The following is a 26,484-nucleotide window of genomic DNA, read 5'->3' as shown; positions in this document are numbered from 1 at the left end:
CCACGGCATCGGGTGGAGGAAAGCTTCCCGCTGTGGGAAGTCGGATGCCTGTTTCTGCGCCCCACGTGAGCCATGGCTGAGGTGCTGGGGCAGTCGGAGGCACCTGCTCTTGGTGCTGTCAGCACCGAGGGTAAAGATCTCACAGGAGACCCTTTACCCTTTTGAAGGTCTCTGCGCGGAGACATTTGGACTTCCTGCCTTTTGCCTGAGAGGGTGAAGCCGCACTCCCGGTCAGTTCCAACCTAGCAGGGGAGCATGAGGGAGAGGGTTTACTGCCTGTCTCCATAGGCAGCTGCAGAGCCTTCTCCAACAGAAGCATTTTTAGTTGAAAGTCCCTGTCACAATGAGCCCTGGTTTTCAGGTTGGTACAGTGGAGACACTTGGAAGGGACATGTGTCTCGCCGAAGCATTTCACACAGAGTGAGTGCCCATCAGACCACAGCATAGGTTCCTTGCAGGAGCCCCGCATTTCTTAAAGCCCGGGGACCCCGGCATGATGGAAGTATGATTACCCAGGGGGAAGTCTCAATGGGAGATGAATGTGAGATAAAAGGGTTTTTTTTGTTTGTTTTTTAAACTAATGAACTATTCTAAAGGAAGGGAGAGAACTGGGATATGTCTAGCTAACTATTTCTATTTCTTGTTATTTATTTCCTTCAGTGATCAGGGAAGAGGATAGCACCGAGTCCCGTCTTCAGCTGAGGATGGTTGAGAAGGAACTGAGTGGGAGTGCGGGACGCACGCACTCAGGCAGACCCTAACGATGCCACGAGACAGCAGCTGAGCATATGCATCCCGACCAGGTACTGATACCAAAGATCAATGGCATTGGGAAGCACCATCACCTGGAGTGGAGCACCCACGGGGACAGCACGCGAAGAACAACTGATTGTTCCTTCCTTAATGGAGTACTTTGCATTTGTCCTTATTGAATTTCATTTCCTTCAGACCATTTCTCCAGTCTGTTCTATTCATTTTGAATTTTAATCCTATCCTCCAAAGCACTTGCAACCCCACCCAGCTTGGTGCAGTCCACAAACTTTATAAGCGCAGTCTCTGTGCCATTATCTAAATCACTGATAAAGATATTGAACAGAACCAGACCCTCCTGTGGGTAATACAGGCCTAAGTTTTTTAAATAATCCTAATATGTGGACAGGGCAAGTGAATCAACTCCCAGTGAGCCTTATGAAGCTCTTAATGGCCTTCACAATGCCGACCACCCCCTGCTGGCTTCAGGAGACTTGCTGGGCCTCCCCCCCACCCTCTGAATAGCAGGGGACCCCCCACAAAGATTGAGTCCCCACTGTGAGCCATAGAAGGCTCATGCTCACCCCATTAACCTAAAGACACTCATTAAAAGCCTCCTGAACTGCATGAGCCTTAGGATGCTAGTGGGACTTTGCACACACCTCCTGAAAACCTTAGTGCATTCTTCAGGGGCCAGCGAAACCACCTCTGCCAACAAGCCTCACTAAGGCAGTTTGCTCCCCAATGAACCCTGAGCGTGTTCACATTGGGGCCGATTTTATTGTCACTCATTAGTATCTACCAAGCCTAATAAGGCTCCTAGGACCTTGGGGGTGGTTATGAGGAACCCCAATGAGCCTTTGAAGGTTTGCAGGGAGTGAGGTTATTTCTCTTAAGGCTCACTGAGGGGTAGAATATCCTGCTGTACTGCCTATGACCTCTTCTTAATTGTCTCCATGTTCTCACCCGCATATTCTCTTACTCCATTGTCCCCCTTTTCCACAGCCATTTTAGGTCCCCCCCCATCCCCCAAACACAAGAGCCACTCTTTTGAACCCCATGCCCACACAACCCAAACACCCTCTTCTGGTTTTCCTCTTTAGTCCATAAGAAATGAGCACCTGAGGATGTCTGCAGGAATGGTGATACTGAGGCTACCAGGGGGTTGCAGGACAGGGGCATTCCCACCCATCTTTAACAGATTAATCCAACAAACAACATTAGTGCTCACACTAAACTTGTTCTTATGTTAGTATAAAGCAAAAATCAGAAGAATTCTCTGTGAGGAACTTATCAGCCATCTCCGTGTGATAACTCAAAATATAAACCTATCTTTCCCTTCACCAATTTTTTTTATTTATAAATATAGTCTTCGGTGTTCTTGGCTTTTTTTTTTTTTTTAAATAATGACATTTAGGCTTTCAGCAGTTAGTTGGTGGCTTACTTTAAGCTCAGAGCCAATGACTTTAAACTAGGTTCACCGGGGGAAGGAGACCAAAGCCCTGAGGTAAGTGGGAAAGCGGGATACCGGGAGGAAGCACAGGCAGGAATGTCTGAGGGGAGGGCTCCTGTCTCATACTGGGAATGAGGGGCGATCAACAGGTTATCTCAAGTGCTTATATACAAATGCACAAAGCCTTGGAAACAAGCAGGGAGAACTGGAGGTCCTGGTGATGTCAATGAACTATGACGTGATTGGAATAACAGAGACTTGGTGGGATAACTCACATGACTGGAGTACAGTCATGGATGGTTATAAACTGTTCAGGAAGGACAGGCAGGGCAGAAAAGGTGGGGGAGTAGCACTGTATGTAAGGGAGCAGTATGACTGCTCAGAGCTCCGGTACGAAACTGTGGAAAAACCTGAGTGTCTCTGGATTAAGTTTAGAAGTGTGTGCAACAAGAGTGATGTAGTGGTGGGAGTCTGCTATAGACCACCGGGGACCAGGGGGATGAGGTGGATGAGGCTTTCTTCCGGCAACTCACGGAAGCTACTAGATCGCATGCCCTGATTCTCATGGGTGACTTTAATTTTCCTGATATCTGCTGGGAGAACAATACAGCGGTGCATAGACAATCCAGGAAGTTTTTGGAAAGCGTAGGGGACAATTTTCTGGCGCAAGTGCTAGGGGAGCCAACTAGGGGGGGCGCTTTTCTTGACCTGCTGCTCACAAACCGGGTAGAATTAGTGGGGGAAGCAAAAGTGGATGGGAATCTGGGAGGCAGTGACCATGAGTTGGTTGAGTTCAGGATCCTGACGCAGGGAAGAAAGGAAAGCAGCAGGATACGGACCCTGGACTTCAGGAAAGCAGACTTCGACTCCCTCAGGGAGCGGATGGGTAAGATCCCCTGGGGGACTAACATGAAGGGGAAAGGAGTCCAGGAGAGCTGGCTGTATTTCAAGGAATCCCTGTTGAGGTTACAGGGACAAACCATCCCGATGAGTCGAAAGAATAGTAAACATGGCAAGCGACCAGCTTGGCTTAATGGTGAAATCCTAGCGGATCTTAAACATAAAAAAGAAGCTTACAAGAAGTGGAAGGTTGGACATATGACCAGGGAAGAGTATAAAAATATTGCTCGGGCATGTAGGAAAGATATCAGGAGGGCCAAATCGCACCTGGAGCTGCAGCTAGCAAGAGATGTCAAGAGTAACAAGAAGGGTTTCTTCAGGTATGTTGGCAACAAGAAGAAAGCCAAGGAAAGTGTGGGCCCCTTACTGAATGAGGGAGGCAACCTAGTGACAGAGGATGTGGAAAAAGCTAATGTACTCAATGCTTTTTTTGCCTCTGTTTTCACTAACAAGGTCAGCTCCCAGACTGCTGCGCTGGGCATCACAGAATGGGGAAGAGATGGCCAGCCCTCTGTGGAGATAGAGGTGGTTAGGGACTATTTAGAAAAGCTGGACGTGCACAAGTCCATGGGGCCGGACGAGTTACATCCGAGAGTGCTGAAGGAATTGGCGGCTGTGATTGCAGAGCCCTTGGCCATTATCTTTGAAAACTCGTGGCGAACGGGGGAAGTCCCGGATGACTGGAAAAAGGCTAATGTAGTGCCAATCTTTAAAAAAGGGAAGAAGGAGGATCCTGGGAACTACAGGCCGGTCAGCCTCACCTCAGTCCCTGGAAAAATCATGGAGCAGGTCCTCAAAGAATCAATCCTGAAGCACTTACATGAGAGGAAAGTGATCAGGAACAGTCAGCATGGATTCACCAAGGGAAGGTCATGCCTGACTAATCTAATCGCCTTTTATGATGAGATTACTGGTTCTGTGGATGAAGGGAAAGCAGTGGATGTATTGTTTCTTGACTTTAGCAAAGCTTTTGACACGGTCTCCCACAGTATTCTTGTCAGCAAGTTAAGGAAGTATGGGCTAGATGAATGCACTATAAGGTGGGTAGAAAGCTGGCTAGATTGTCGGGCTCAACGGGTAGTGATAAATGGCTCCATGTCTAGTTGGCAGCCGGTGTCAAGTGGAGTGCCCCAGGGGTCGGTCCTGGGGCCGGTTTTGTTCAATATCTTCATAAATGATCTGGAGGATGGTGTGGATTGCACTCTCAGCAAATTTGCAGATGATACTAAACTGGGAGGAGTGGTAGATACGCTGGAGGGGAGGGATAGGATACAGAGGGACCTAGACAAATTGGAGGATTGGGCCAAAAGAAATCTGATGAGGTTCAATAAGGATAAGTGCAGGGTCCTGCACTTAGGATGGAAGAATCCAATGCACCGCTACAGACTAGGGACCGAATGGCTAGGCAGCAGTTCTGCGGAAAAGGACCTAGGGGTGACAGTGGACGAGAAGCTGGATATGAGTCAACAGTGTGCCCTTGTTGCCAAGAAGGCCAATGGCATTTTGGGATGTATAAGTAGGGGCATAGCCAGCAGATCGAGGGATGTGATCGTTCCCCTCTATTCGACACTGGTGAGGCCTCATCTGGAGTACTGTGTCCAGTTTTGGGCCCCACACTACAAGAAGGATGTGGATAAATTGGAGAGAGTCCAGCGAAGGGCAACAAAAATGATTAGGGGTCTAGAGCACATGACTTATGAAGAGAGGCTGAGGGAGCTGGGATTGTTTAGTCTGCAGAAGAGAAGAATGAGGGGGGATTTGATAGCTGCTTTCAACTACCTGAAAGGGGGTTCCAAAGAGGATGGCTCTAGACTGTTCTCAATGGTAGCAGATGACAGAACGAGGAGTAATGGTCTCAAGTTGCAATGGGGGAGGTTTAGATTGGATATTAGGAAAAACTTTTTCACTAAGAGGGTGGTGAAACACTGGAATGCGTTACCTAGGGAGGTGGTAGAATCTCCTTCCTTAGAGGTTTTTAAGGTCAGGCTTGACAAAGCCCTGGCTGGGATGATTTAACTGGGAATTGGTCCTGCTTCGAGCAGGGGGTTGGACTAGATGACCTTCTGGGGTCCCTTCCAACCCTGATATTCTATGATTCTATGACTTTCTGGACTAAGGTGAACCTACCTCAAACTCAGGCTTTATTTAACAATTTTGAGACAGCCACTGTTTTGCTGTGGGGATGGGTGGGGAACCAGAGAGGACAATATCAGGCTTTCCAGAGAAATTCAGCTGAAAATTTAATTATGGAGTGGTTACTGCCTCTTTCTAATATCCACTAAAAAACAACACTGAGCTAACACTATCTACACAACACAGGATATTTATGTGACAGTAAGTAGGTATCTATTAGACCAGGGATCTCAAACTCAAACCACCACGAGGGCCACATAAGGACTAGTACATTGGCCCAAGGGCCACATCACTGACACCTTTTCATATAAAGATACAAAAGCCCCACCTCCACTCCACCCCTTACATGAGGCCCCGCCCCTGCCCTGCCCTTCCCACCCCTTCCTCGCCCCCATTCCAACCCCTTCCCCAAAGTCCCCACCCCAACTCCACCCCCTCCCTGCCCTTATTTCAACCCCTTCCCCAAATCCCCGCCCCTGCCCCTTCTCCACCTCCTCCCGAGCACACAGCTCCCCACTCCTCCCCCCTGGAAAGCACTAAGCGCCGCCAAACAGCTGTTTGGTGGGGGAAAGCGCCTGGAGGTAGGCAGAGGAGTGGGGACACGGAGCACTGCGGGGGAGGGGGGCGGAGAGGGAGGGGAGCTTGGGGCCACAGGAAATAACTCCAGGGGGTGGGAGGGGTGGGGAGCTTGGCGGGCCGCAGCCAGCCCACAGGCCGCGTGTTTGAGACCCCTGCATTAGACAGATGTATTTTCTTCCCCTTTCCCCAGCTAATACGGGCCGTTGAAAACAATTCTAAAATTGGAAACATTCATGAGGGGATAATGAAAAATCCACATACAAATAGAAACAAGAGGGGATACCTGAATTCAGCAGCATGAAACCAATGAAGAAGTCCACCCAAATTTATTTTTATAACTCATCTGGAATTGTTGTAACCGAAAAAAAACTTTTCATTGAAAACTATTAGAACAATTTCAGTGCTGAAGTGCTGGCAACTGTTAGTTTAGTCTTGGGAGAGCAGGGAACACGACTGCTATATGTAACCTGTAGATGTCTTTACATGGGTCGGGTTTTTTTTTACATTTTTGCTTCTAACACACAAAACCCACAAGACCTTAGTGTTACCCCAGTTGCATCACCAGAAAGAAGTTACAATTCATTTGCATTATGAATGCATTATCTCCTAATGCTGTGAGATAGCCCACCACTTATTCCATCATCATTGCAACCCACATTGCCTGCCTCCTTACCAGTGCTCAGCACCACTGTTTTTAGCCTGCTCAGCTTCCTGCAAGTGTCTCGTAGCTGCTGCAGCCAAAGCAGTTGCACTCTCATTCTGGAAATCAGCAGCTACAGCCTGGGTAAAAGAAATAATGACTGTCACACTGTTTCTTTCTACAGGTGCATTTTAAACACTCTTTTTGCAGCTGTTATACTTCAAACTACCCAGTACAAACTGTATGCAAGTTACAGTAGCAATTTTTGTAACAATCAAGTTGTAATTCAATACCATTTGGGTCCTTCAGACACAGAACACATTTCTTACCAGCAACAAGTCCTGTGCAGCAATCCTTACTGTATAGGAGAAAGTGTCATCATCTTCATCCTCCACAAATTGCTGTGGATTTGCAGTCCAGACTTTTATCTGAAACAAAAGCAGAGGGAAAAATCACAATAGTTCAGTGACATCTGGATGACCTTGAATACTGGAGTGACAAATGGAATAAAATTCAGTAGTACCAAGTGCAGAGTCATGCATTTAGGGTCTAATAAGAATTTCTGTTACAAGCTGGGGCTCATCAGGTGCAAGCAACAGAGACCTGGGAGCGTGGGATAATCACAGGATGACTATGAGCCACCAGTTGGTGTGGCCATGAAAAAGGCAAACACGATCCTGTGACGTATTAGGTGAGGCATTTCCAATACAGATAGAGAAATATTAATGCCATTGTACAAGGCACTAGTAGGACCTCATTTGGAATACTGTGTACAATTCTCATCACCTATGCTCAAGAAAGATTAAACTATACTGGAACAGGTGCAGAGAAGAGCTACTACTATAAGGAGAATGGACAGCTATCTTAAGAGAGGAGATTGAAAGAGCTTGTTTAGTCTAGCAAAACAAAGACTGGGAGGAGATATGATTGTTCTATAAACACATTAGGGAGTAAACACCAGGAAGGGTGAAGACCTATTGAAACTGAAGGACAAGAACAAATGGATATAAACTGGCCATGAAGAAATTCAGGCTGGAAATTAGAAGGTTTCTAACCATCAGAGGGTGAAGTTCTGGAATAGCCCTCTAATAGGAGTCGTGGGGGCAAACCACTTATTTAACTTTGTGTGTGAGTGTGTGTGTGAGAGAGAGAGAGAGAGCGCACGTGCCCAAGAGCTGGACAAATTTATGAGATGGAAACTTTCTTTAAAGACACCATATTAGAGGTTCAACTTAAATGTATACCCCAAATTAAAATGTATACCTCAACTTACCCACAGTAAGAAAACCTAAAAAGAGCCACCACAGCTAAACAAAATAAAAGAAGCAGTGAGAGGCAAAAAGGCATCCTTTAAAAAGTGGAAGTTGAATCCTAATGAGGAAAATAGAAAGGACCATAAACTCTGGCAAATGAAATGTAGGTCCCTCACCAAAAGCTCTTAAGCAAAGTAAACAGTCATGGGATAAGAGGGAAGGTTCTCTCATGGATTGGTAACTGGTTAAAAGATAGGAAACAAAGGGTAGGAATAAATAGTTTTCAGAATGGAGAGGAAACTCAGTGGTGTCCCCCAGGGGTTTGTACTGGGCCCACTCCTATTTAACATATTCATACGTGATCTGGAAAAAGGGGTAAACAGTGAGGTGGCAAAATTTGCAGATGATACAAAACTACTCAAGGTAGTTAAATCCCAGGCAGACTGCAACCTCTCAGAACTGGGTGACCGGGCAACAAAATGGCAGATTGAATTCAATGTTGATAAATGCAAAGTATCGCACATTGAAAAACATAATCCCAACTATATATATAAAATGATGGGGTCTAAATTAGCTGTTATCACTCAAGAAAGAAATCTTGGAGTCATTGTGGATAGTTCTCTGAAAGCATCCACTCAATGTGCAGCGGCAGACAAAGCAAATAACGTTGGGAATCATTAAGAAAGGGATAGATAAGACGACAGAAAATATCATATTACCGCTATATAAATCCATGGTACGCCCACATCTTGAATACTGCATGCAGAGGTGGTTACCCCATCTCTAAAAAGATATATTGGACTTGGAAGAGGTTCAGAAAAGGGCAACAAAAATTATTAGGGGTATGGAACGGCTGCCATATGAGGAGAGATTAAAAAGACTGGGACTTTTCAGCTTGAAAAAGAGATGACTAAGGGGGGGATATGATAGAGGTCTAGAAAATCATGACTGCTGTGGAGTAAGTAAATAAGAAAGTGTTATTTACTCCTCCCCATAAACACAAGAACTAGGGGTTACCCAATGAAATGAATAGGCAGCAGGTTTAAAACAAATAAAAGGAAGTATTTTTTCACACAACACACAATCTGTGGAACTCCTTGCCAGAGGATGTTGTGAAGGCCAAGACTATAACAGAGTTCAAAAAAGAACTAGATAAATTCATGGAGGATAGGTCCATCAATGGCTATTGGCCAGGATGGGCAGGGATGGTGTCCCTAGTCTCTGTTTGCCAGAAGCTGGGAATGGGCGACTAGGAATGGATCACTTGATGATTACCTGTTCTGTTTGTTTGTGTCCCTCTGGGGCACCCGGCACTGGCCACTTTCGGAAGACAGGATACTGGGCTAGATGGACCTTTGGTGTAACCCAGTATGATCGCTCTTATGTTCTTATGTTTGTGACAGAGGGAAAGGGGTAGAAGAGCTTCGCAATCACCAGCAGTGGTCAGGAAGGGATTCCCTTCCCCACAGCGTATTCTGGGAGGGTTTTGTTGTTGTTTTTTAAGTCTGCTTTCTCTGAAGCATCAGGGATGGCCATGACGGGAGATAGGCCACTAGGTGGGGTGAGCCAGGGCTCTGAGATTGCATCAGCAGTCTCTCTCTCTCGGGTGCTTGGCTGGCTGATTCTTGCTCATAGTCTCAGGGTCTAACAGATCGCCATATAGGGGGTCAGGAAGAAATTTTCCCCCAGTTCAGAATGGCAGTGACCGTGAGGATTTTTGCCTTCCCCTCCAGTGTGGGGGTATAGGTCACTTGCCAGGATTATCTGGTCTCTCTCATTTAATCATTACCCTGCCATTATGGGGGCCTCTAGCACTGTGGCACCTTCGTCCCTCCTATTCTCTGCCTGTGGCACACAATAGTATAGTCTCTTGTGGGACTCATTTACTTTGGTTACTTTGTTGGGTTTAGTGTGTGGTGCTGGGTGGTGTTGGTGGCCAGTGATATACAGGAAGTCAGACAAGATGACCTGGTGGTTCCTTCTGGCCTTAAACTCTAGGACTAAGAATCGTAGGAAATAAACAGAAGACACCTATTCAGTTATCATGACTAAGGCTTCAGATCATTCACAGAAGTCACAGCTCCCGTGACCTCCAAGAATTTTGCAGTGCTGATGCAGCTGACCCCGGGACCACCCCAGCAGCTGGGGAAGCCCTGGGCCAGCCGCTGCTCTGGCAGCCAGTCCCTGGCACTGCCCTGGAGCAGTGGTCCAGGACTGCTGAGGGGGCCCCCGGGCCGCTCCCCCCAGCGGCAGTCTTCAGGAGTGCCCCCCTCCCAGGAGAGAAGATTTAGTCTCAGGTATTTTTAGTAAGTTGCCCATAACCTGTCCATGACTTTTACTAAAAATACCCATGACTACACCGTAGCCTTAATCATGACTCCTTCCCACCCAAATCCTTTCTAGTGCTTCATCTGCTAGTTTGAATCTCTCATGTGAACAGGCTTCCACTGTTTGCCTCTTTTACTTTTTACATGTTCACTTACCTGCTCCTCTGTGATCTGCATGTAGAGAATGATGTAATATATCAGCTCTGGCAAAGCTTTCTTCACTGTGCTTTTAAATTTGTGATTTTCCAACAAGGCATGTACAAACTCAAATATGCTGAACACTAGGTTTTCAAAGCCCAATACTTCACCTGAACAAAGAAACAAGGAGGAAGTTTTACAACTGACTGTGTCGAATCATGGCCCTGCATAAATGACTGGCAAATATTAATATTACAATCTGTTAACAGGTCAGGCAGGATAATCTCTGGTCTCGCTCCTGGGGTAGTGAGAGCTGGGACTACTGCAGATGCAACACTGTTCCACCTTAGGAGTAGCCTGCTGCCCCTTGCATTTCATAGCACCCTCTTGGAATGATTAAGTGGCAACACTGTCCAGTTTTGACAGAAGTCCTGTGTTCTTCATGGCCAAGGAGTTAGAAAATGTGTAATTTTTTAACAGAGAAGGAAATGATTGCATTTTTAAAAGAATGGAACTAGTGTCCCTTTAACAATAGCCTTACTCTTCAATGCTAGCTGGAAAAATCAATAAACTACCATCCTTTGGTATAACTCACAGAATGTCATAAACCCCACTCCACCACCACAATTGCATATAAGTGAACAGTATATACAGAAACAGGAATATAAATTTGTCTAGGTCGTTGTTCTGAAATCAGTAACTGTTGAGATGAGTTTCCCTACTCTCTCCCTACAGAAAACAGAAGTGTATCATGACTAGCACTTACCATCAGAATCCACAGGGTCCTCTACCTCTTCTGTATAATTCACTTCTGTTCTCACATAGGTATAGCAAGTAGTTAAGTAAATAAGAGCAACCGTTTAGCTTACAATTACTCGAGGATTGCTTCTATTCAGTAACAAACCCACTCAAATTATTAAGTCTTTATATGATTTCCTAAAGCAAATTAGTTTTCACTTTACAACAAAAAGTCATTGTATTTCAAGTAGAATAATTAAATATGAAATGCATAAAAGCACAAGTAACCTGTATTAAGTTTTCCAAGTAGATTTGTTAAAGACAGACAATATATTATGTTCATTGACAGATTTCGGATGACCCCTTTTGATTCATTTTAAAAATCCACTGAGGATAGTGTGTGGATGAGGGAAGGTATGATCTAAAACTTCATTCTCACTAATGAGATTTCAATATAAATGGAACCATAGGGCAGAAAGTTTGGTTTCTAACTGAAAATTTAGACCAGCCGGGGGGGGGGGGGGGGGGGGAGTCCAAGAGAAAGATTTAAGTTACAAGTCAAATTAAAAGTGATCCACTAGAAAATATTTCTCAGTGACACTGACACCCAAAACACCATTCTGTGAAGCTAAAACCTTCTAGCAATTCCTCCTACAAAATAATCCTCTATGCTCCTAAACGTAGCTGTATATATCAGCTGTATATACCATCCAACATATAGCAGCAAGATTTTAGAACACAAGATGTTCTGATAGGTGGAAAAACATGTTCCAATATGGTGATTAGCTCATTACTCAATGAGGGGGGGAAGACAATAACAGAAAATGTGGAAATGGCACAGGTGCTTAATGACTTTGTTTTGGTTTTCACGAAGAAGGTTGGTGGCAATTGGATGTCTAACATAGTGAATGCCAGTGAAAATGAGGTAGGATCAGAGTCTAAAATAGGGAAAGAACAAGTCAAAAATTACCTAGACAAGTTAGAGGACTTCAAATCACCAGAGCCTGATGAAATGCATCCTAGACTACTCAAACAGCTGACTGAGGAGATATCTGAGCCATTAGCAATTATCTTTGAAAAGTCATGGAAGATGGGAGACGTTCCAGAAGACAGGAAAAGGAAAATAAGGACAATTACAGACCAGTCATCTTAACTTCTGTACCTGGAAAGATAATGGAGCAAATAATTAAGAAATCAATTTGCAAACATCTAGAAGAGAATGAGGTGATAAGTAACAGTCAGCATGGATTTGTCAAGAACAAATCATTCAAATCAACCTCATACCCTGTCAAATAAAGCTAACAAGCCTTGTGGATAGGAGAGAAGCGGTAGATGTGGTATATCTTAACTTTAGTAAGGCTTTTGATACTGCCTCACATGACCTTCTCATAAACAAACTAGGGAAATACAACCTAGATGGAGCCACTATAAGGTAGGTGCATAACTGGTTGGAAAATCGTTCACAGACAGTAGTTATAAGTGGTTCACAGTCATGCTGGAAGGACATAATGAGTGGGGGGGGATCAGTTCTGAGTCTGCTTCTGTTCAATATCTTCATCAGTGATTGAGATAATGGCATAGAGAGTACATGTATAAAGTTTGCAGACGATACCAAGCTGGGAGTGGTTGCAAGTGCTTAGGACAGGATTAAAATTCAAAGTGATCTGGACAAACTGGAGAAATGGTCTGAAGTAAATAGGATGAAATTCAATAAGGACAAATACAAAGTATTCCATTTAGGAAGGAACAATCAGTTGCACACATAAAAAATGGGAAATGACTGCTTAGGAAGGAGTACTGTGGAAACAAATCTGGGGATCACAGACTAAATAAGAGTCAACAGTGTAACGCTGTTGCAAAAAAAGTGAACATCATTCTGGGATGTATTAGCAGGAGTGTTGTAAGCAAGACACGAGAAGTAATTCTTCTGCTCTACTCTGTGCTGATTAGGCCTCAACTAGAGTACTGTGTCCAGTTCCGGGCGCCACATTTCAGGAAAATGTGGACAAATTGAAGAAAGTCCAGAGAAGAGCAACAAAAATGATTAAAGGTCTAGAAAACATCACCTATGAGGGAAGGTTGAAAAAATTTGGTTTGTTTAGTCTGGAGAAGAGAAGACTGAGTGGGGACATGATAACCCTTTTCAAGTATGTAAAAGGTTGTTACAAGGAGGAGGGAGAAAAATTGTTCTTCTTAACCTCTGAGGATAGGACAAGAAGCAACGGGCTTAAATTGCAGCAAGGGCGGTTTAGATTGGACATTAGGAAAAACTTCGCAACTGTCAGAGTGGTTAAGCACTGGAATAAATTGCCAAGGGAGGTTGTGGAATCTCCATCACTGGGGATTTTAAGAGCAGCTTGGACAATAACCTGTCAGGAATGGTATAGATAATACTTAGTCCTGCCTTGAGTGCAGGGGACTGGACTAGATGATCTCTTGAGGTCCCTTCCAGTTCTATGATTCTATGATAAAAGAGAAAGACTATGCCTGGGCTATTGAGATAAAGTAGCCTGGGGTTCTGCAATCTCTAGAAGAACCATAGCCTCTCCATCAAAAGGGTGAGTGTGGAATTCCTTCACTCACTTCTTTAACTACTACTGAAATATGCTGTCCAGTTCCGATGTTCACACTTTTTAAAAAAAGGTACTGAAATATTGGAGAGGGTTCAGAGAAGAGCTTCAAGAAGGTTTCATGGTCTGGAAAACCTGCTTTACTAAAGAAGCTTAATCTATATAATTTATCCAAAAGAAGATTAAGATGTCACATAAGTACAGGGAAAAGCTATCAGATAGAGCAGGGGTGGCCAACCTGAGCCTGAGAAGGAGCCAGAATTTACTAACGTACATTGTCAAAGAGCCACAGTAATACATCAACAGCCCCCCCATCAGCTCCCCTCCCCCACCCCTCGGCACCCCCGCCAATCAGTGCCTCCTCCCTCCCTCCCTGCACCAACTGATCAGTTGTTTTGTGGCGTACAGGAGGCTCTGGGAGAGAGGGGGAGGAGTGAGGGCATGGCAGGCTCAAGGAAGGGGATGGAGTGGGGGCAGGGCCTGTGGCAGAGCCAGGGGTTGAGCAGTGAGCACCCCTGGCACATTGCAAAGTTGGCGCCTGTAGCTCCAGTGCCGGAGTTGGTGCCTATATCAGGAGCTGCATATTAACTTTTGAAGAGCCATATGTGGCTCTGGAGCCACAGGTTGGCCACTCCTGAGATAGAGGACTCCTTAATCTAGCAGACAAAGGCATAGCAAGATGTAACTGCTGAAGTCAGAAAAATTCAAACTGGAAATAAGATGAATATTTAACGGTGAATATAACCAGCCACTGTACCAAGTTCTTGCCAGCTAGTTAAAAAAGTATGGATTGGATGAACGGACTATAAAGTGGACAGAAAGCCTGCTAGATTGTTGGGCTCAACGGGTAGTAATCAACAGCTCGATGTCTAGTTGGCAGCCGGTCTCAAGCCGAGTGCCGCAGAGGTTGGATCTTTATTAATAATCTGGATGACGGGATGGATTGCACCCTCAGCAAGTTCGCAGATGACACTAAGCTGTGGGGAGAGGTAGATACACTGGAGGGTAGTGATAGGGTCCAGAGAGACCTAGACAAATTAGAAGATTGGGCTAAAAAAAAAATCTGATGAGGTTCAACAAGGACAAGTGCAGAGTCCTTCACTTAGGACGGAAGAATCCCATGCACCGCTACAGGCTGGGGACTGACTGGCTAAGCAGCAGCTCTGCAGAAAAGGACCTGGGGATTACAGTGGACGAGAAGCTGGATATGAGTCAGCAGTGTGCCCTTGTTGCCAAGAAGGCTAACAGCATATTGGGCTACATTAGTAGGAACATTGCCAGCAGATGGAGGGAAGGGATTAATCCCCTCTATTCAGAACTGGTGAGGCCATATCTGGAGTACGGCGTCCAGTTCCCTCCCCCCCCCGCTACAGAAAGGATGTGGACAAATTGGAGAGTCCAGCGGAGGGCAATGAAAATTATCAGGGGACTGGGGCACATGACTGACGAGGAGAGGCTGAGGGAACTGGGCTTATTTAGTCTGCAGAAGAGAAGAATGAGGGGGGATTTGATAGCTGCTTTCAACTACCTGAAAGGGGGTTCCAAAGAGGATGGCTCTAGACTGTTCAGTGGTAGCAGATGACAGAACAAAGAGTAATGGTCTCAAGTTGCAGTTGGGGAGATTTAGGTTGGATATTAGGGAAAACTTTTTCACTAGGAGGGTGGTGAAACACTGGAATGCGTTACCTAGGGACGTGGTGGAATCTCCTTTCCTAGAAGTTTTTAAGGTCAGGCTTGACAAAGCCCTGGCTGGGATGATTTAATTGGGGATCGGTCCTGCTTTGAGCAGGGGGTTGGACTAGATGACCTCCTGAGGTCCCTTCCAACCCTGACATTCTATGATTCTATGTTCTCAGTGGTGGCAGATGACAGAACAAGAAGCAACGGTCTCAAGTTGCAGTGGGGGAAGTCTAGGTTGGACATTAGGAAAAAAAACTATTTCACTAGGAAGGTGGTGGATCTCCATCCTTAGAGGTTTTTAAGACCCGGCTTGACAAAGCCCTGCCTGGGATGATTTAGTTGGCATTAGTCCTGTTTTGAGCAGAGGGTTGGACTAGATGACCTCCTGAGGTCTCTTCCATGCCTAATCTTCTATAATTCTATGTAGTGGATTATCCCTCACTGTGAATCCATGTTGACTGTTCCTGATCACCTTTCTCTCCTCCAAGTGCTTCAAAATGGATTCCTTGAGGACCTGCTCCATGATTTTTCCAGGGACTGCGGTGAGGCTGAAATTGAGGCTAGGCGTCTCTCTAGGACAGGGATATCCAATGTGGGGCCCCCAGAATGGCTTAATCTGGACCACAGACCAGGGTGGATAAAAATCAATGATTTTTTTTAAATAATAAAAAAATATCAATTTTTATTTAAATCGGATTTTTGATAGAATGTTTTTTGAGGAAAAAACCTATCTAAAGATAAAGATACATTATAGCTCAAAGACATCTCATCATGGAACAGGGATTATAAATTCTAATTCTATAGTATATGAGAATATATTCATGTAATGTTTAAGAAAAGTTTTGTAAATGAGTTCCAATAGTTCATGTATTAGGGACCCAATTTTATGGGGTTTCACAGGCTTCTGTACAGATTATTTAGGTTAATGTTTCTATCTACCCAATGGGACTCAGTGCTCAGTCTAGAAGATACCATCAGAGATGCTTAGTTTTGCAGTTCTCAAACTGTGGATTTGTGTCTCCAGAAGTAACATGCTTGTTAACAGCAAAAATGTTTTCAAATAAATAAATATATAGAGGTGAGAAACAACGGAGCTCAACTCTAATGTCCCTCTGCAAATTTGTGTACACAGTCAAAAAAGTCCAATCAATAGAAGATTGCTGGGGTGAAACAGATCTGGACAAGGAGAAGAAATCTGGAGATAAATGTGAGAAGCGAGGGACATATGCTTGTTTTGTAAAAATATTATGTTTGCTGTTGAAGAAAAAAATCCAGAATACTTAATGTTGTTTTAGTTGAGGTTACAGGGACAAACCATCCCGATGAGTCGAAAGAATGGTAAATATGGCAGGCGACCAGCTTGGCTTAATGGTGAAATCCTAGCAGATCTTAAACATAAAAAAGAAGCTTACAAGAGGTGGAAGGTTGGACATATGACCAGGGAAGAGTATAAAAATATTGCTCGGGCATGTAGGAATGAAATCAGGGGGGCCAAATCGCACCTGGAGCTGCAGCTAGCAAGAGATGTCAAGAGTAACAAGAAGGATTTCTTCAGGTATGTTGGCAACAAGAAGAAATCCAAGGAAAGTGTGGGCCCCTTACTGAATGAGGGAGGCAACCTAGTGACAGAGGATGTGGAAAAAGCTAATGTGCTCAAGGCTTTTTTTACCTCTGTCTTCACTAACAAGGACAGCTCCCAGACTGCTGCGCTGGGCATCGCAACATGGGGAGTAGATGGCCACTCCTCTGTGGAGAAAGAGGTGGTTAGGGACTATTTAGAAAAGCTGGACGTGCACAAGTCCATGGGGCCGGACGAGTTGCATCCGAGAGTGCTAAAGGAATTGGCGGCTGTGATTGCAGAGCCATTGGCCATTATCTTTGAAAACTCGTGGCGAACGGGGGAAGTCCCAGATGACTGGAAAAAGGCTAATGTAGTGCCAATCTTTAAAAAAGGGAAGAAGGAGGATCCTGGGAACTACAGGCCAGTCAGCCTCACCTCAGTCCCCGGAAAAATCATGGAGCAGGTCCTCAAGGTATCAATCTTGAAGCACTTACACGAGAGGAAAGTGATCAGGAACAGTCAGCATGGATTCACCAAGGGAAGGTCATGCCTGACTAATCTAATCGCCTTCTATGATGAGATTACTGATTCTGTGGATGAAGGGAAAGCAGTGGATGTATTGTTTCTTGACTTTAGCAAAGCTTTTGACACGGTCTCCCATAGTATTCTTGTCAGCAAGTTAAGGAAGTATGGGCTGGATGAATGCACTATAAGGTGGGTAGAAAGCTGGCTAGATTGTCGGGCTCAACGGGTAGTGATCAATGGCTCCATGTCTAGTTGGCAGCCGGTGTCAAGTGGAGTGCCCCAGGGGTCGGTCCTGGGGCCGGTTTTGTTCAATATCTTTATAAATGATCTGGAGGATGGTGTGGATTGCACTCTCAGCAAATTTGCGGATGATACTAAACTGGGAGGAGTGGTAGATACGCTGGAGGGCAGAGATAGGATACAGAGGGACCTAGACAAATTGGAGGATTGGGCCAAAAGAAACCTGATGAGGTTCAATAAGGATAAGTGCAGGGTCCTGCATTTAGGACGGAAGAACCCAATGCACAGCTACAGACTAGGGACCGAATGGCTAGGCAGCAGTTCTGCGGAAAAGGACCTAGGGGTGACAGTGGACGAGAAGCTGGATATGAGTCAGCAGTGTGCCCTTGTTGCCAAGAAGGCCAATGGCATTTTGGGATGTATAAGTAGGGGCATAGCGAGCAGATCGAGGGACGTGATCATTCCCCTCTATTCGACATTGGTGAGGCCTCATCTGGAGTACTGTGTCCAGTTTTGGGCCCCACACTACAAGAAGGATGTGGATAAATTGGAGAGAGTCCAGCGAAGGGCAACAAAAATGATTAGGGGTCTGGAACACATGACTTACGAGGAGAGGCTGAGGGAACTGGGATTGTTTAGTCTGCAGAAGAGAAGAATGAGGGGGGATTTGATAGCTGCTTTCAACTACCTGAGAGGTGGTTCCAAAGAGGATGGTTCTAGACTATTCTCAGTGGTAGAAGAGGACAGGACAAGGACTAATGGTCTCAAGTTGCAGTGGGGGAGGTTTAGGTTGGATATTAGGAAAATCTTTTTCACTAGGAGGGTGGTGAAACACTGGAATGCGTTACCTAGGGAGGTGGTAGAATCTCCTTCCTTGGAAGTTTTTAAGGTCAGGCTTGACAAAGCCTTGGCTGGGATGATTTGATTGGGGATTGGTCCTGCTTTGAGCAGGGGGTTGGACTAGATGACCTCCTGAGGTCCCTTCCAACCCTGATATTCTACGATTCTATGGTAGTTAAGTAAAACAATTTAAATGTCTGTCTGGTGATGTTCTCCTCCTAATACAGCATGGCAAGAAAATCCTACAAATATTAATGATCAACCTGTTGAATTGGAGATAGTTCACCTCCCAACGACTTCATATATATCTGCTTCAATTACCTTTGGTAAAAGAAATAACCAAACAATCACTAATTTTCTGATATAGCTGTAAAACTAATCTGAAAAGTTTTCAAAATAAATCACTGTTTAAAAATGTATAGTGTGTACCTTCTAAAAGTGAAACCTACATCTCTGAGTTGTGAAGAATATGTATTATACCATATAATATACCAACAAGAATGCACTTTTATGTAGAAAACCATGATTAAATCGAGCCTTCCTGACTAGTAATTTAAATCATGATTTAAATCAAATTCATGCTGCCACAGACTTCCCATGAATCTTCAGGCTTGTTTACACACACCCAGAATTCACACTACCGGGGTGTAATTTGAGGGCACATCAGTGCGTTGTGCTTTAAATCCCCACGTAATACCTGCTAGCATCCATTGATGTAGTCATGTCTGAAACAGGACTACATCTATGCACACTAAGGAACATTTAGTACACACCAGCAGGGGAGACAGAGTGCAGTACTCTACAAATCACAGCCCCATAGTGCAAACTTTGGGGCCATGTAGACAAGCCCTTTATTTATTTATTTATTTTATTAAAATGACCACAGTCTACTTGTCATGGTCCCCTCTTCATGCCAACATGAAGGTAGGTCCAATCCCAGTGAGTATCATTAGTATGAATTTAAAGACTAACCAGGATTGCTGTACAGCAATCCAGCAAAATTGGCCTGAGCCAAGTGGCAAGGTGTCAGATCAGGCACACCTTATGAAATTACTTTGACACCCCGGCTCTAGAAGAAATGCTCTAGTTTAACTACAGGTTAATGGGCATGATGCAGGAATTACTGGGTGAAATTCTAGGACCTGTGTAATGCAAGTGGTTGGACTATTGATCAAAGGTCCATTAACCAATTGCTTCTTTTGTTTCCTGTCTGCCATGGTAAACTGATTGCTCTCCAATTTGCCTACAGCCACGTACAAGATCTGTGTACAATTGCTTTCTTCTTCTGAGACGCCTCAAGAGCTCTTTTATTCTACTTTAAACCACACACCATAAGGAAAAAGGATATAAGGCTGCACTTTCTGTAAGTGTATTCCAAACAATCGGCAGGATCTGCTGCATGGAGGAAACCATGTGTTTAGGATAGTTCTTCACTAGGGCGGTCACAGCCTGGAAAACAAAAACATCAATGGAGCAATTCATTGATAAATTTATTCAATGTATCAGATTAAAGAAGTTAGAACAAGTCACCTTGGCAAAATACTTTCTTCAATAATCGCAGAAATATTCTGCTCACATTTGCTCTTTTGCAAGGGCTGAAAGGCTCAGAGGAGACTAGGATATGAATAGGATTGTTAATAGTATGCTAGTGCTGAGATACTGTGGTAAAAAAGCACTATAAAAAGCCATTTGATGCAGACAGATTAAAAAAACTATCACATTTAGATCACTGTTTTGAACATGGTTCAGGTCACTGGTTACCATCTGATGGCTATTCCGTCAACTACCACGGCTAACTCTGCATCCTTGCTGTCAGTGTCAGAGATATAGGGCAACAGGTGTCAGAACCTGAACTCCTGATATCCACAGGAATTGGTCCTCTCTAGGTCTGTAGCCAAGGATAAATCTTATCAGGTATATTCAGAGAATCATAGAATATCAGGGTTGGAAGGGCCTCAGGAGGTCATCTAGTCCAACCCTCTACTCAAAGCAGGACCAATCCCCAACTAGACATGAAACCAGACAGGGCTTTGTCAAGCCTGACCTTAAAAACTTCTAAGGAAGGAGATTCCACCACCTCCCTAGGTAACGCATTCCACCGTTTCACCACCCTCCTAGTGAAAAAGTTTTTCCTAATATCCAACATAAACCTCCCCCACTGCAACTTGAGACCATTACTCAGTGGTAGCAGATGACAGAACAGGGAGAACAGTCTAGAGCCATCCTTTTTGGAACCCCCTTTCAGGTAGTTGAAAGCAGCTATCAAATCCCCCCTCATTCTTCTCTTCTGCAGACTAAACAATCCCAGGTCCCTCAGCCTCTCCTCATAAGTCATGTGTTCCAGTCCCCTAATCATTTTTGTTGCCCTCCGCTGGACTCTTTCCAATTTTTCCACATCCTTCTTGTAGTGTGGGGCCCAAAACTGGACACAGTACTCCAGATGAGGCCTCACCAGTGTTGAATAGAGGGGAACGATCACGTCCCTCGATCTGCTGGCAATGCCCCTACTTATACATCCCAAAATGCCATTGGCCTTCTTGGCAACAAGGGCACACTGTTGACTCATATTCAGCTTTTCGTCCACTGTAATCCCCAGGACCTTTTCTGCAGAACTGCTGCCGAGCCATTTGGTCCCTAGTCTGTAGCTGTCATAAATATAAAGGGAAGGGTAAACCCCTTTAAAATCCCTCCTGGCCAGAGGAAAAACTCCTCTCACCTGTAAAGGGTTAAGAAGCTAAAGGTAACCTCGCTGGCACCTGACCAAAATGACCAATGAGGAGACAAGATACTTTCAAAAGCTGGGAGGAGGGAGAGAAACAAAGGGTCTGTGTGTCTGTCTATATTCTGTCTTTGCCGGGAATAGACCAGGAATGGAGTCTTAGAACTTTTAGTAAGTAATCTAGCTAGGTACGTGTTAGATTATGATTTTTTTAAATGGCTGAGAAAAGAACTGTGCTGAATAGAATGACTATTCCTGTCTGTGTATCTTTTTTGTAACTTAAGGTTTTGCCTAGAGGGGTTCTCTATGTTTTGAATCTAATTACCCTGTATGGTATCTACCATCCTGATTTTACAGGGGGGATTTCTTTATTTCTATTTACTTCTATTTTTATTAAAAGTCTTCTTGTAAGAAAACTGAATGCTTTTTCATTGTTCTCAGATCCAAGGGTTTGGCTCTGTGGTCACCTATGGAAATCGGTGAGGCTTTTTATCCAACATTTCCCAGGAAAGGGGGGGTGCAAGTGTTGGGAGGATTGTTCATTGTTCTTAAGATCCAAGGGTCTGGGTCTGTAGTCACCTAGGCAAATTGGTGAGGCTTTTTACCAAACCTTGTGCAGGAAGTGGGGTGCAAGGTTTTGGGAAGTATTTTGGGGGGAAAGACGTGTCCAAACAGCTCTTCCCCAGTAACCAGTATTAGTTTGGTGGTGGTAGCGGCCAATCCAAGGACAAAGGGTGGAATATTTTGTACCTTGGGGAAGTTTTGACCTAAGCGGGTAAAGATAAGCTTAGGAGGTTTTTCATGCAGGTCCCCACATCTGTACCCTAGAGTTCAGAGTGGGGGAGGAACCTTGACAGTAGCGGTGCATGGGATTCTTCCGTCCTAAGCACAGGACTCTGCACTTGTCCTTGTTGAACCTCATCAGATTTCTTTTGGCCCAATCCTCTAATTTGTCTAGAGCCCGCTGTATCCTATCCCTACCCTCCAGCGTCTCTCTCTCTCCTCCCAATTTAGTGTCATCTCCAAACTTGCTGAGGGTGCAATCCATACCATCCTCCAGATCATTTATGAAGATATTGAACAAAACCGGCCCCAGGACCGACCCTTGGGGCACTCCACTTGATACCAGCTGCACATGGAGCCATTGATCACTACCCGTTGAGCCCGACAATCTAGCCAACTTTCTATCCACCTTATAGTGCATTCATCCAGCCCATACTTCTTTAACTTGCTGGCAAGAATATTGTGGGAGACCGTGTCAAAAGCTTTGCTAAAGTCAAGAAACAATACATCCACTGCTTTCCCTTCATCCACAGAGCCTGTCATCTCATCATAGAAGGCAATTAGATTAGTCAGGCATGACTTGATATTCAGGATGTAGAAGTGAAATATAAGCATTAATTAATGTTGTAATACTGGGCCTACATGTCTCAGACCCGCAAGATATTTAGCTTACCCAAACAAGGCCTCAGATCTGAAGATTGGTTAGCTTCTCACATCAGCCTATGTGTGACTATGTCACAAGATAAGACAGTCACAGGAACAGATGTATTAACTGCTGGCATTTAGGAAATATATACAGTAATGTACCAGTTAAAGTATTTTGGAGATTTTTGCAAATACAGTAGAACCCCATTTATCCGGTCTAATTCGGACCAGGGCCAGATCAGATAATCAAAAGTGGAGTCCTGGGTGTTCAGTAAATGCAGAGAGCTGGTTAAGGGAGGGTCAGATAAACAGGTTCTACTGTATAGGATCAAGTTATGGTGACTGGTTAATGTAAACTGTAATGAGTATAAGGGGAACTAACAAGTTAACCTATGAAAAACAGGGCACCCCAAACATAGTGAAGTGTGGAAGTTTAAATAAGGAAATGGGGTTGAAACCTCCATAAATATACATGAACCCCAGTGGGCATCAGCGTAACACCTTTAAAAACTGCATCCCAGCTTGCATGCCTTGGAAATGCCACAATGAAATCCACTGGTGACTGTAACAATGAAGTTAAGGGGGAAGGCTTTCCAGCAGGAAATGTGAGTGATCACAGTCATAGGGCTAAACACTTTGCACTCACTCTATCTGCTGTTGTATTTCAGTGTTTGCGGGAGTGTTTAGCTATTTAGTGGATTTGTTAAAAAGGGAACTTGCAGTAAAGTGCAAATTTTTTCATCTACTCCTCAGGTCTCTCATTCTAATGACACTGATAATAAATTTTCCTGATACCGTAACTGCTCAGGAAACCAAACCCTTATTGACCACTGCAGTCTAAGATTAATCAATACATAAACTTTGTAATGTTTCCTCAGGTAGGCCAGAGGTCAAGGATGAAGCATTACAAAGTCTGTATTACCTATGTCTATGTTCTATCAACAGAGGGCTTCAGTTATTAAGTTCGTAAATCCACCATTTTACATCAGTGCAAATCATTTCAACCTCAAAGTAGCTTCTTGTCAATTTTGTATCTCTCCCTGTCTGGTCCAGTTCCCTGCCTGTAACCAGTCCCTTGGGAGCGACATCCTCCCCTGTTTAGTGTGCCGAGATCCTCACAGTTCCCCAAGGCAGGCCTGCATCCTCCAAGACTCTGAAATCATGTCCTTGGACGCTGGCAATCCCACTCTCTTTCCATGGCTCTCTGGACTGAATCCAGCCAAGCCAGACCCCTATGGGAGTGCTGTCCTTTACTCCTTCAGGGTGCAATGCTCCCTGTAAGTATTTGCAGTGACATCAGGCAGCATTTTCAAATCAAGGTAACAATGCATTAGTCACCTGGAAAACAGAATCTGAAAGTCCTCAGGTTAGCAAAGAGAGGCAACGGTTAAGACCAGAGTTCAAACTGGATACCACTGGGCCAGCTACAGTAGAACCTCAGAGTTACGAACACCATAACTGAACAAAAATTATGGTTGTTCTTTCAAACGTTTACAAGTGAACAATTACTTAATACAGCTTTGAAACTTTACTATGCAGAAGAAAAATGTTGCTTTCCCTTTATCATGTTTAACACAGTACTATACTGTACCTACCTTTTTTTTCTCCCTGTCTCTTCTGCTGCCTGATTGTGTACCTCTGATTCAAACGAGGTGTGTGGTTGACTGGGCAGTTCGTAACTCTGGTGTGCATAACTCTGAGGTTCTACTGTACACAACTGTAGAAGCCATCTTGGTGCACACATTCTCTCTCTCTCTGTCTCTTTTATCCCAGGTGTGTGACTGTTGTATCTGTGAGCTCCGCTCTTAACAGAGCCACGTGACACCCCATTGTTCTCCTGCTCTGCTTCCCTGCAAAGGGGGGGTTGGGGAGAGAAAATCTCCTTCCTCTTGCTCAGAGGTGGGCAAACTACAACCCTCTTGCCTGGCCCCTGAACTCCTGGCCCAGGAGGCTAGTCCCCAGCCCCTTCTCTGCTGTCCCCCCTCCCCTGCAGCCTCAGCTCACTGCGCTGCCGGTGCAATGCTCTGGGTGGGGAGGGGGGCTGTGAGCTCTTGCCAGGCAGTGCAGCTGCAGAGCGCAGCCTGACCCATACTCTGTGCTGCACGGTGGCTCCAGTCGGGCGGCATGGCTGCCTGTTCTGGTGCTCTGGGTGGCAAGGCTGTAGCACCGCCTGCCACCAGTCCTCCAGACAGCATGGTAAGGGAGCAGGGGGGTTGGATAGAGGGCAGGGGAGTGCGGGGTGATGGTCAGGGGTATGGATGGGGTTGGGGTGGTCAGAGGGCAGGGAACAGGGGAGTTGAATGGGGGCAGGAGTCCCTGGGGGGCGGTCAGGAAGGAGAGGGGGGTTGGATGGGGTGGCAAGGGGCAGTCAGGGGCAGGGATTCTGGGGGCGGTTGGGGACAGGGAAACGGGGTGGTTGGATGGGGCAGGGGTCGGGGGGGGGGAGTCAGGAATGAGAGGAGGGGGTTGGATGGGGTGGCAGGGGGTAGTCAGGGCGGCTGGATGAGGCGGGGGTCCCGGGGAGGCAGTCAGGGGGCAAGAAGCCGGGGGGGAGGGGGGAGATTGGATAGGGAGCAGGGACCAGGCCATGCCTGGCTGTTTGGGGAAGCACAGCCTCCCATAACCATCCCTCCATACAATTTTGGAAACCCGATGTGGCCCTCAGGCCAAAAAGTTTGCCCGCCCCTGCTCTTGCTGATGGTAGCTAGGTGTGAACATCCAGTCCATCTGGGGTTTCCTTTGTCCTCATATCCTCCACTGACATGTGAAGACTTTACTCAGTTTGTTAATGACTCCAATCAGGTTGCCGAGTCAACACATCATCCCTCCCCCTTACAATTAGTGCATAGAAATGCAAAGCCAAGGTAGAAACTGAGGCATGCATGGGAATCAAAAATATTACTAAAATCCCCACATTCATCACACCTCTCGTCAAGTTTTGTATCTCTCCCTGACCTCTTGCTCTGCAAATGTTCCCACTCTTGCTGGTTGTTTGTCAGCCTCTAATAAAAACGTAAGTGTCTTCTTCCAAGTAGTCCCTGTAGCCAATTAGTTCATTTTATCATCCATTTATTATTGTGTTATGGTCAATTCATGCGCCATTCCATATATAATCAACATATGCGAAACAGATTTAAATTGTAGGAGTATAGAAGTATACTATTGACAAGTATTTAGGAGTGATGAGAGTGTATATAAAAGTATAGGTTTATAAGTAAAGCATGGCTGGAATGCAAGACCTATAGGCTGAGACCTGTAAGATTTCAGCTTAGTCAGACTAGGCCATAGGCTTAAAAACACCTGACATAAGTGGGTGATCTAGGAATAACCCTATGCCAGGAAGTCACAAGATTAGTGTAAAAGATGTGACAATAGGTAATGTTAAAAAACTAGATTGCAATAAACTGCAAGGTATTGTCCAGGATCATGAGACACCTGATTGTAACATCACTGTATGTCCTGTCCTGACCACAGGGTATATGCTGTGCATAGATGCTAATGAGAATAAGAGGAACTAAGAAACAACTTATGAAAAATGAGGAGTCTGGTGGCACCTTAAAAAGACTAACAGATTTATTTGGGCATAAGCTTTTGTGGGCAAAAACACACTTCTTTAGATGCACAGAGTGAAAATTACAGATACAGATGCATAAATATACTGGCATATGAAGAGAAGGGAGTGCACAGAGTTGGGAATCAGCCTTGACAAGGATAAAGGAGTTTGAGGCACAAGTTGTGTTCTCGTCCCTGTTGAAGGACAAAGCCCAGGTAGGAACCATCAAACGGTGGAAGTCAATGCGTGGTTGCACAGGTGGTGTAGGAGAGAGGGCTTTGGATTCTTCGACCATAGGATGTTGTTCCAGGAAGGAGGATTGCCAAGAAGAGATGGGATCCACCTAACGAAGAGAAGGAAGAGCATCTTTGCAGGCAGGCTTGCTAACCTAGTGAGGAGAGCTTTAAAACTAGGTTCACTGGGGGATGGAGACCTAAGCTCTGGGGTAGGTGGCGGA

General features: G+C 45.0%; 1 protein-coding gene across 2 annotated transcripts in view; it reads right to left on the bottom strand.

The window, feature by feature from the left end:
• IPO9 (importin 9) overlaps window positions 1-26,484 on the bottom strand; it is a 164,258-nt gene that overhangs the window by 72,706 nt on the left and 65,068 nt on the right. For both annotated transcript variants that reach the window (XM_074936110.1, XM_074936109.1), the window contains exons 8-12: window positions 19,676-19,776; window positions 10,940-10,998; window positions 10,192-10,343; window positions 6,785-6,883; window positions 6,489-6,595 (exon numbers count right to left, since the gene is read on the bottom strand). In XM_074936110.1, coding sequence (XP_074792211.1) covers window positions 6,489-6,595; window positions 6,785-6,883; window positions 10,192-10,343; window positions 10,940-10,998; window positions 19,676-19,776 — 518 coding nt within the window. The remainder of the gene's footprint in view (window positions 1-6,488; window positions 6,596-6,784; window positions 6,884-10,191; window positions 10,344-10,939; window positions 10,999-19,675; window positions 19,777-26,484) is intronic.

Source organism: Natator depressus, chromosome 21 (genome assembly GCF_965152275.1).
Source record: "Natator depressus isolate rNatDep1 chromosome 21, rNatDep2.hap1, whole genome shotgun sequence".
Classification (NCBI taxonomy): Eukaryota; Metazoa; Chordata; order Testudines; family Cheloniidae; genus Natator; species Natator depressus.
Note: the sequence above shows the minus strand (reverse complement) of the source record. Positions and strands in the feature narration are given on the sequence as shown.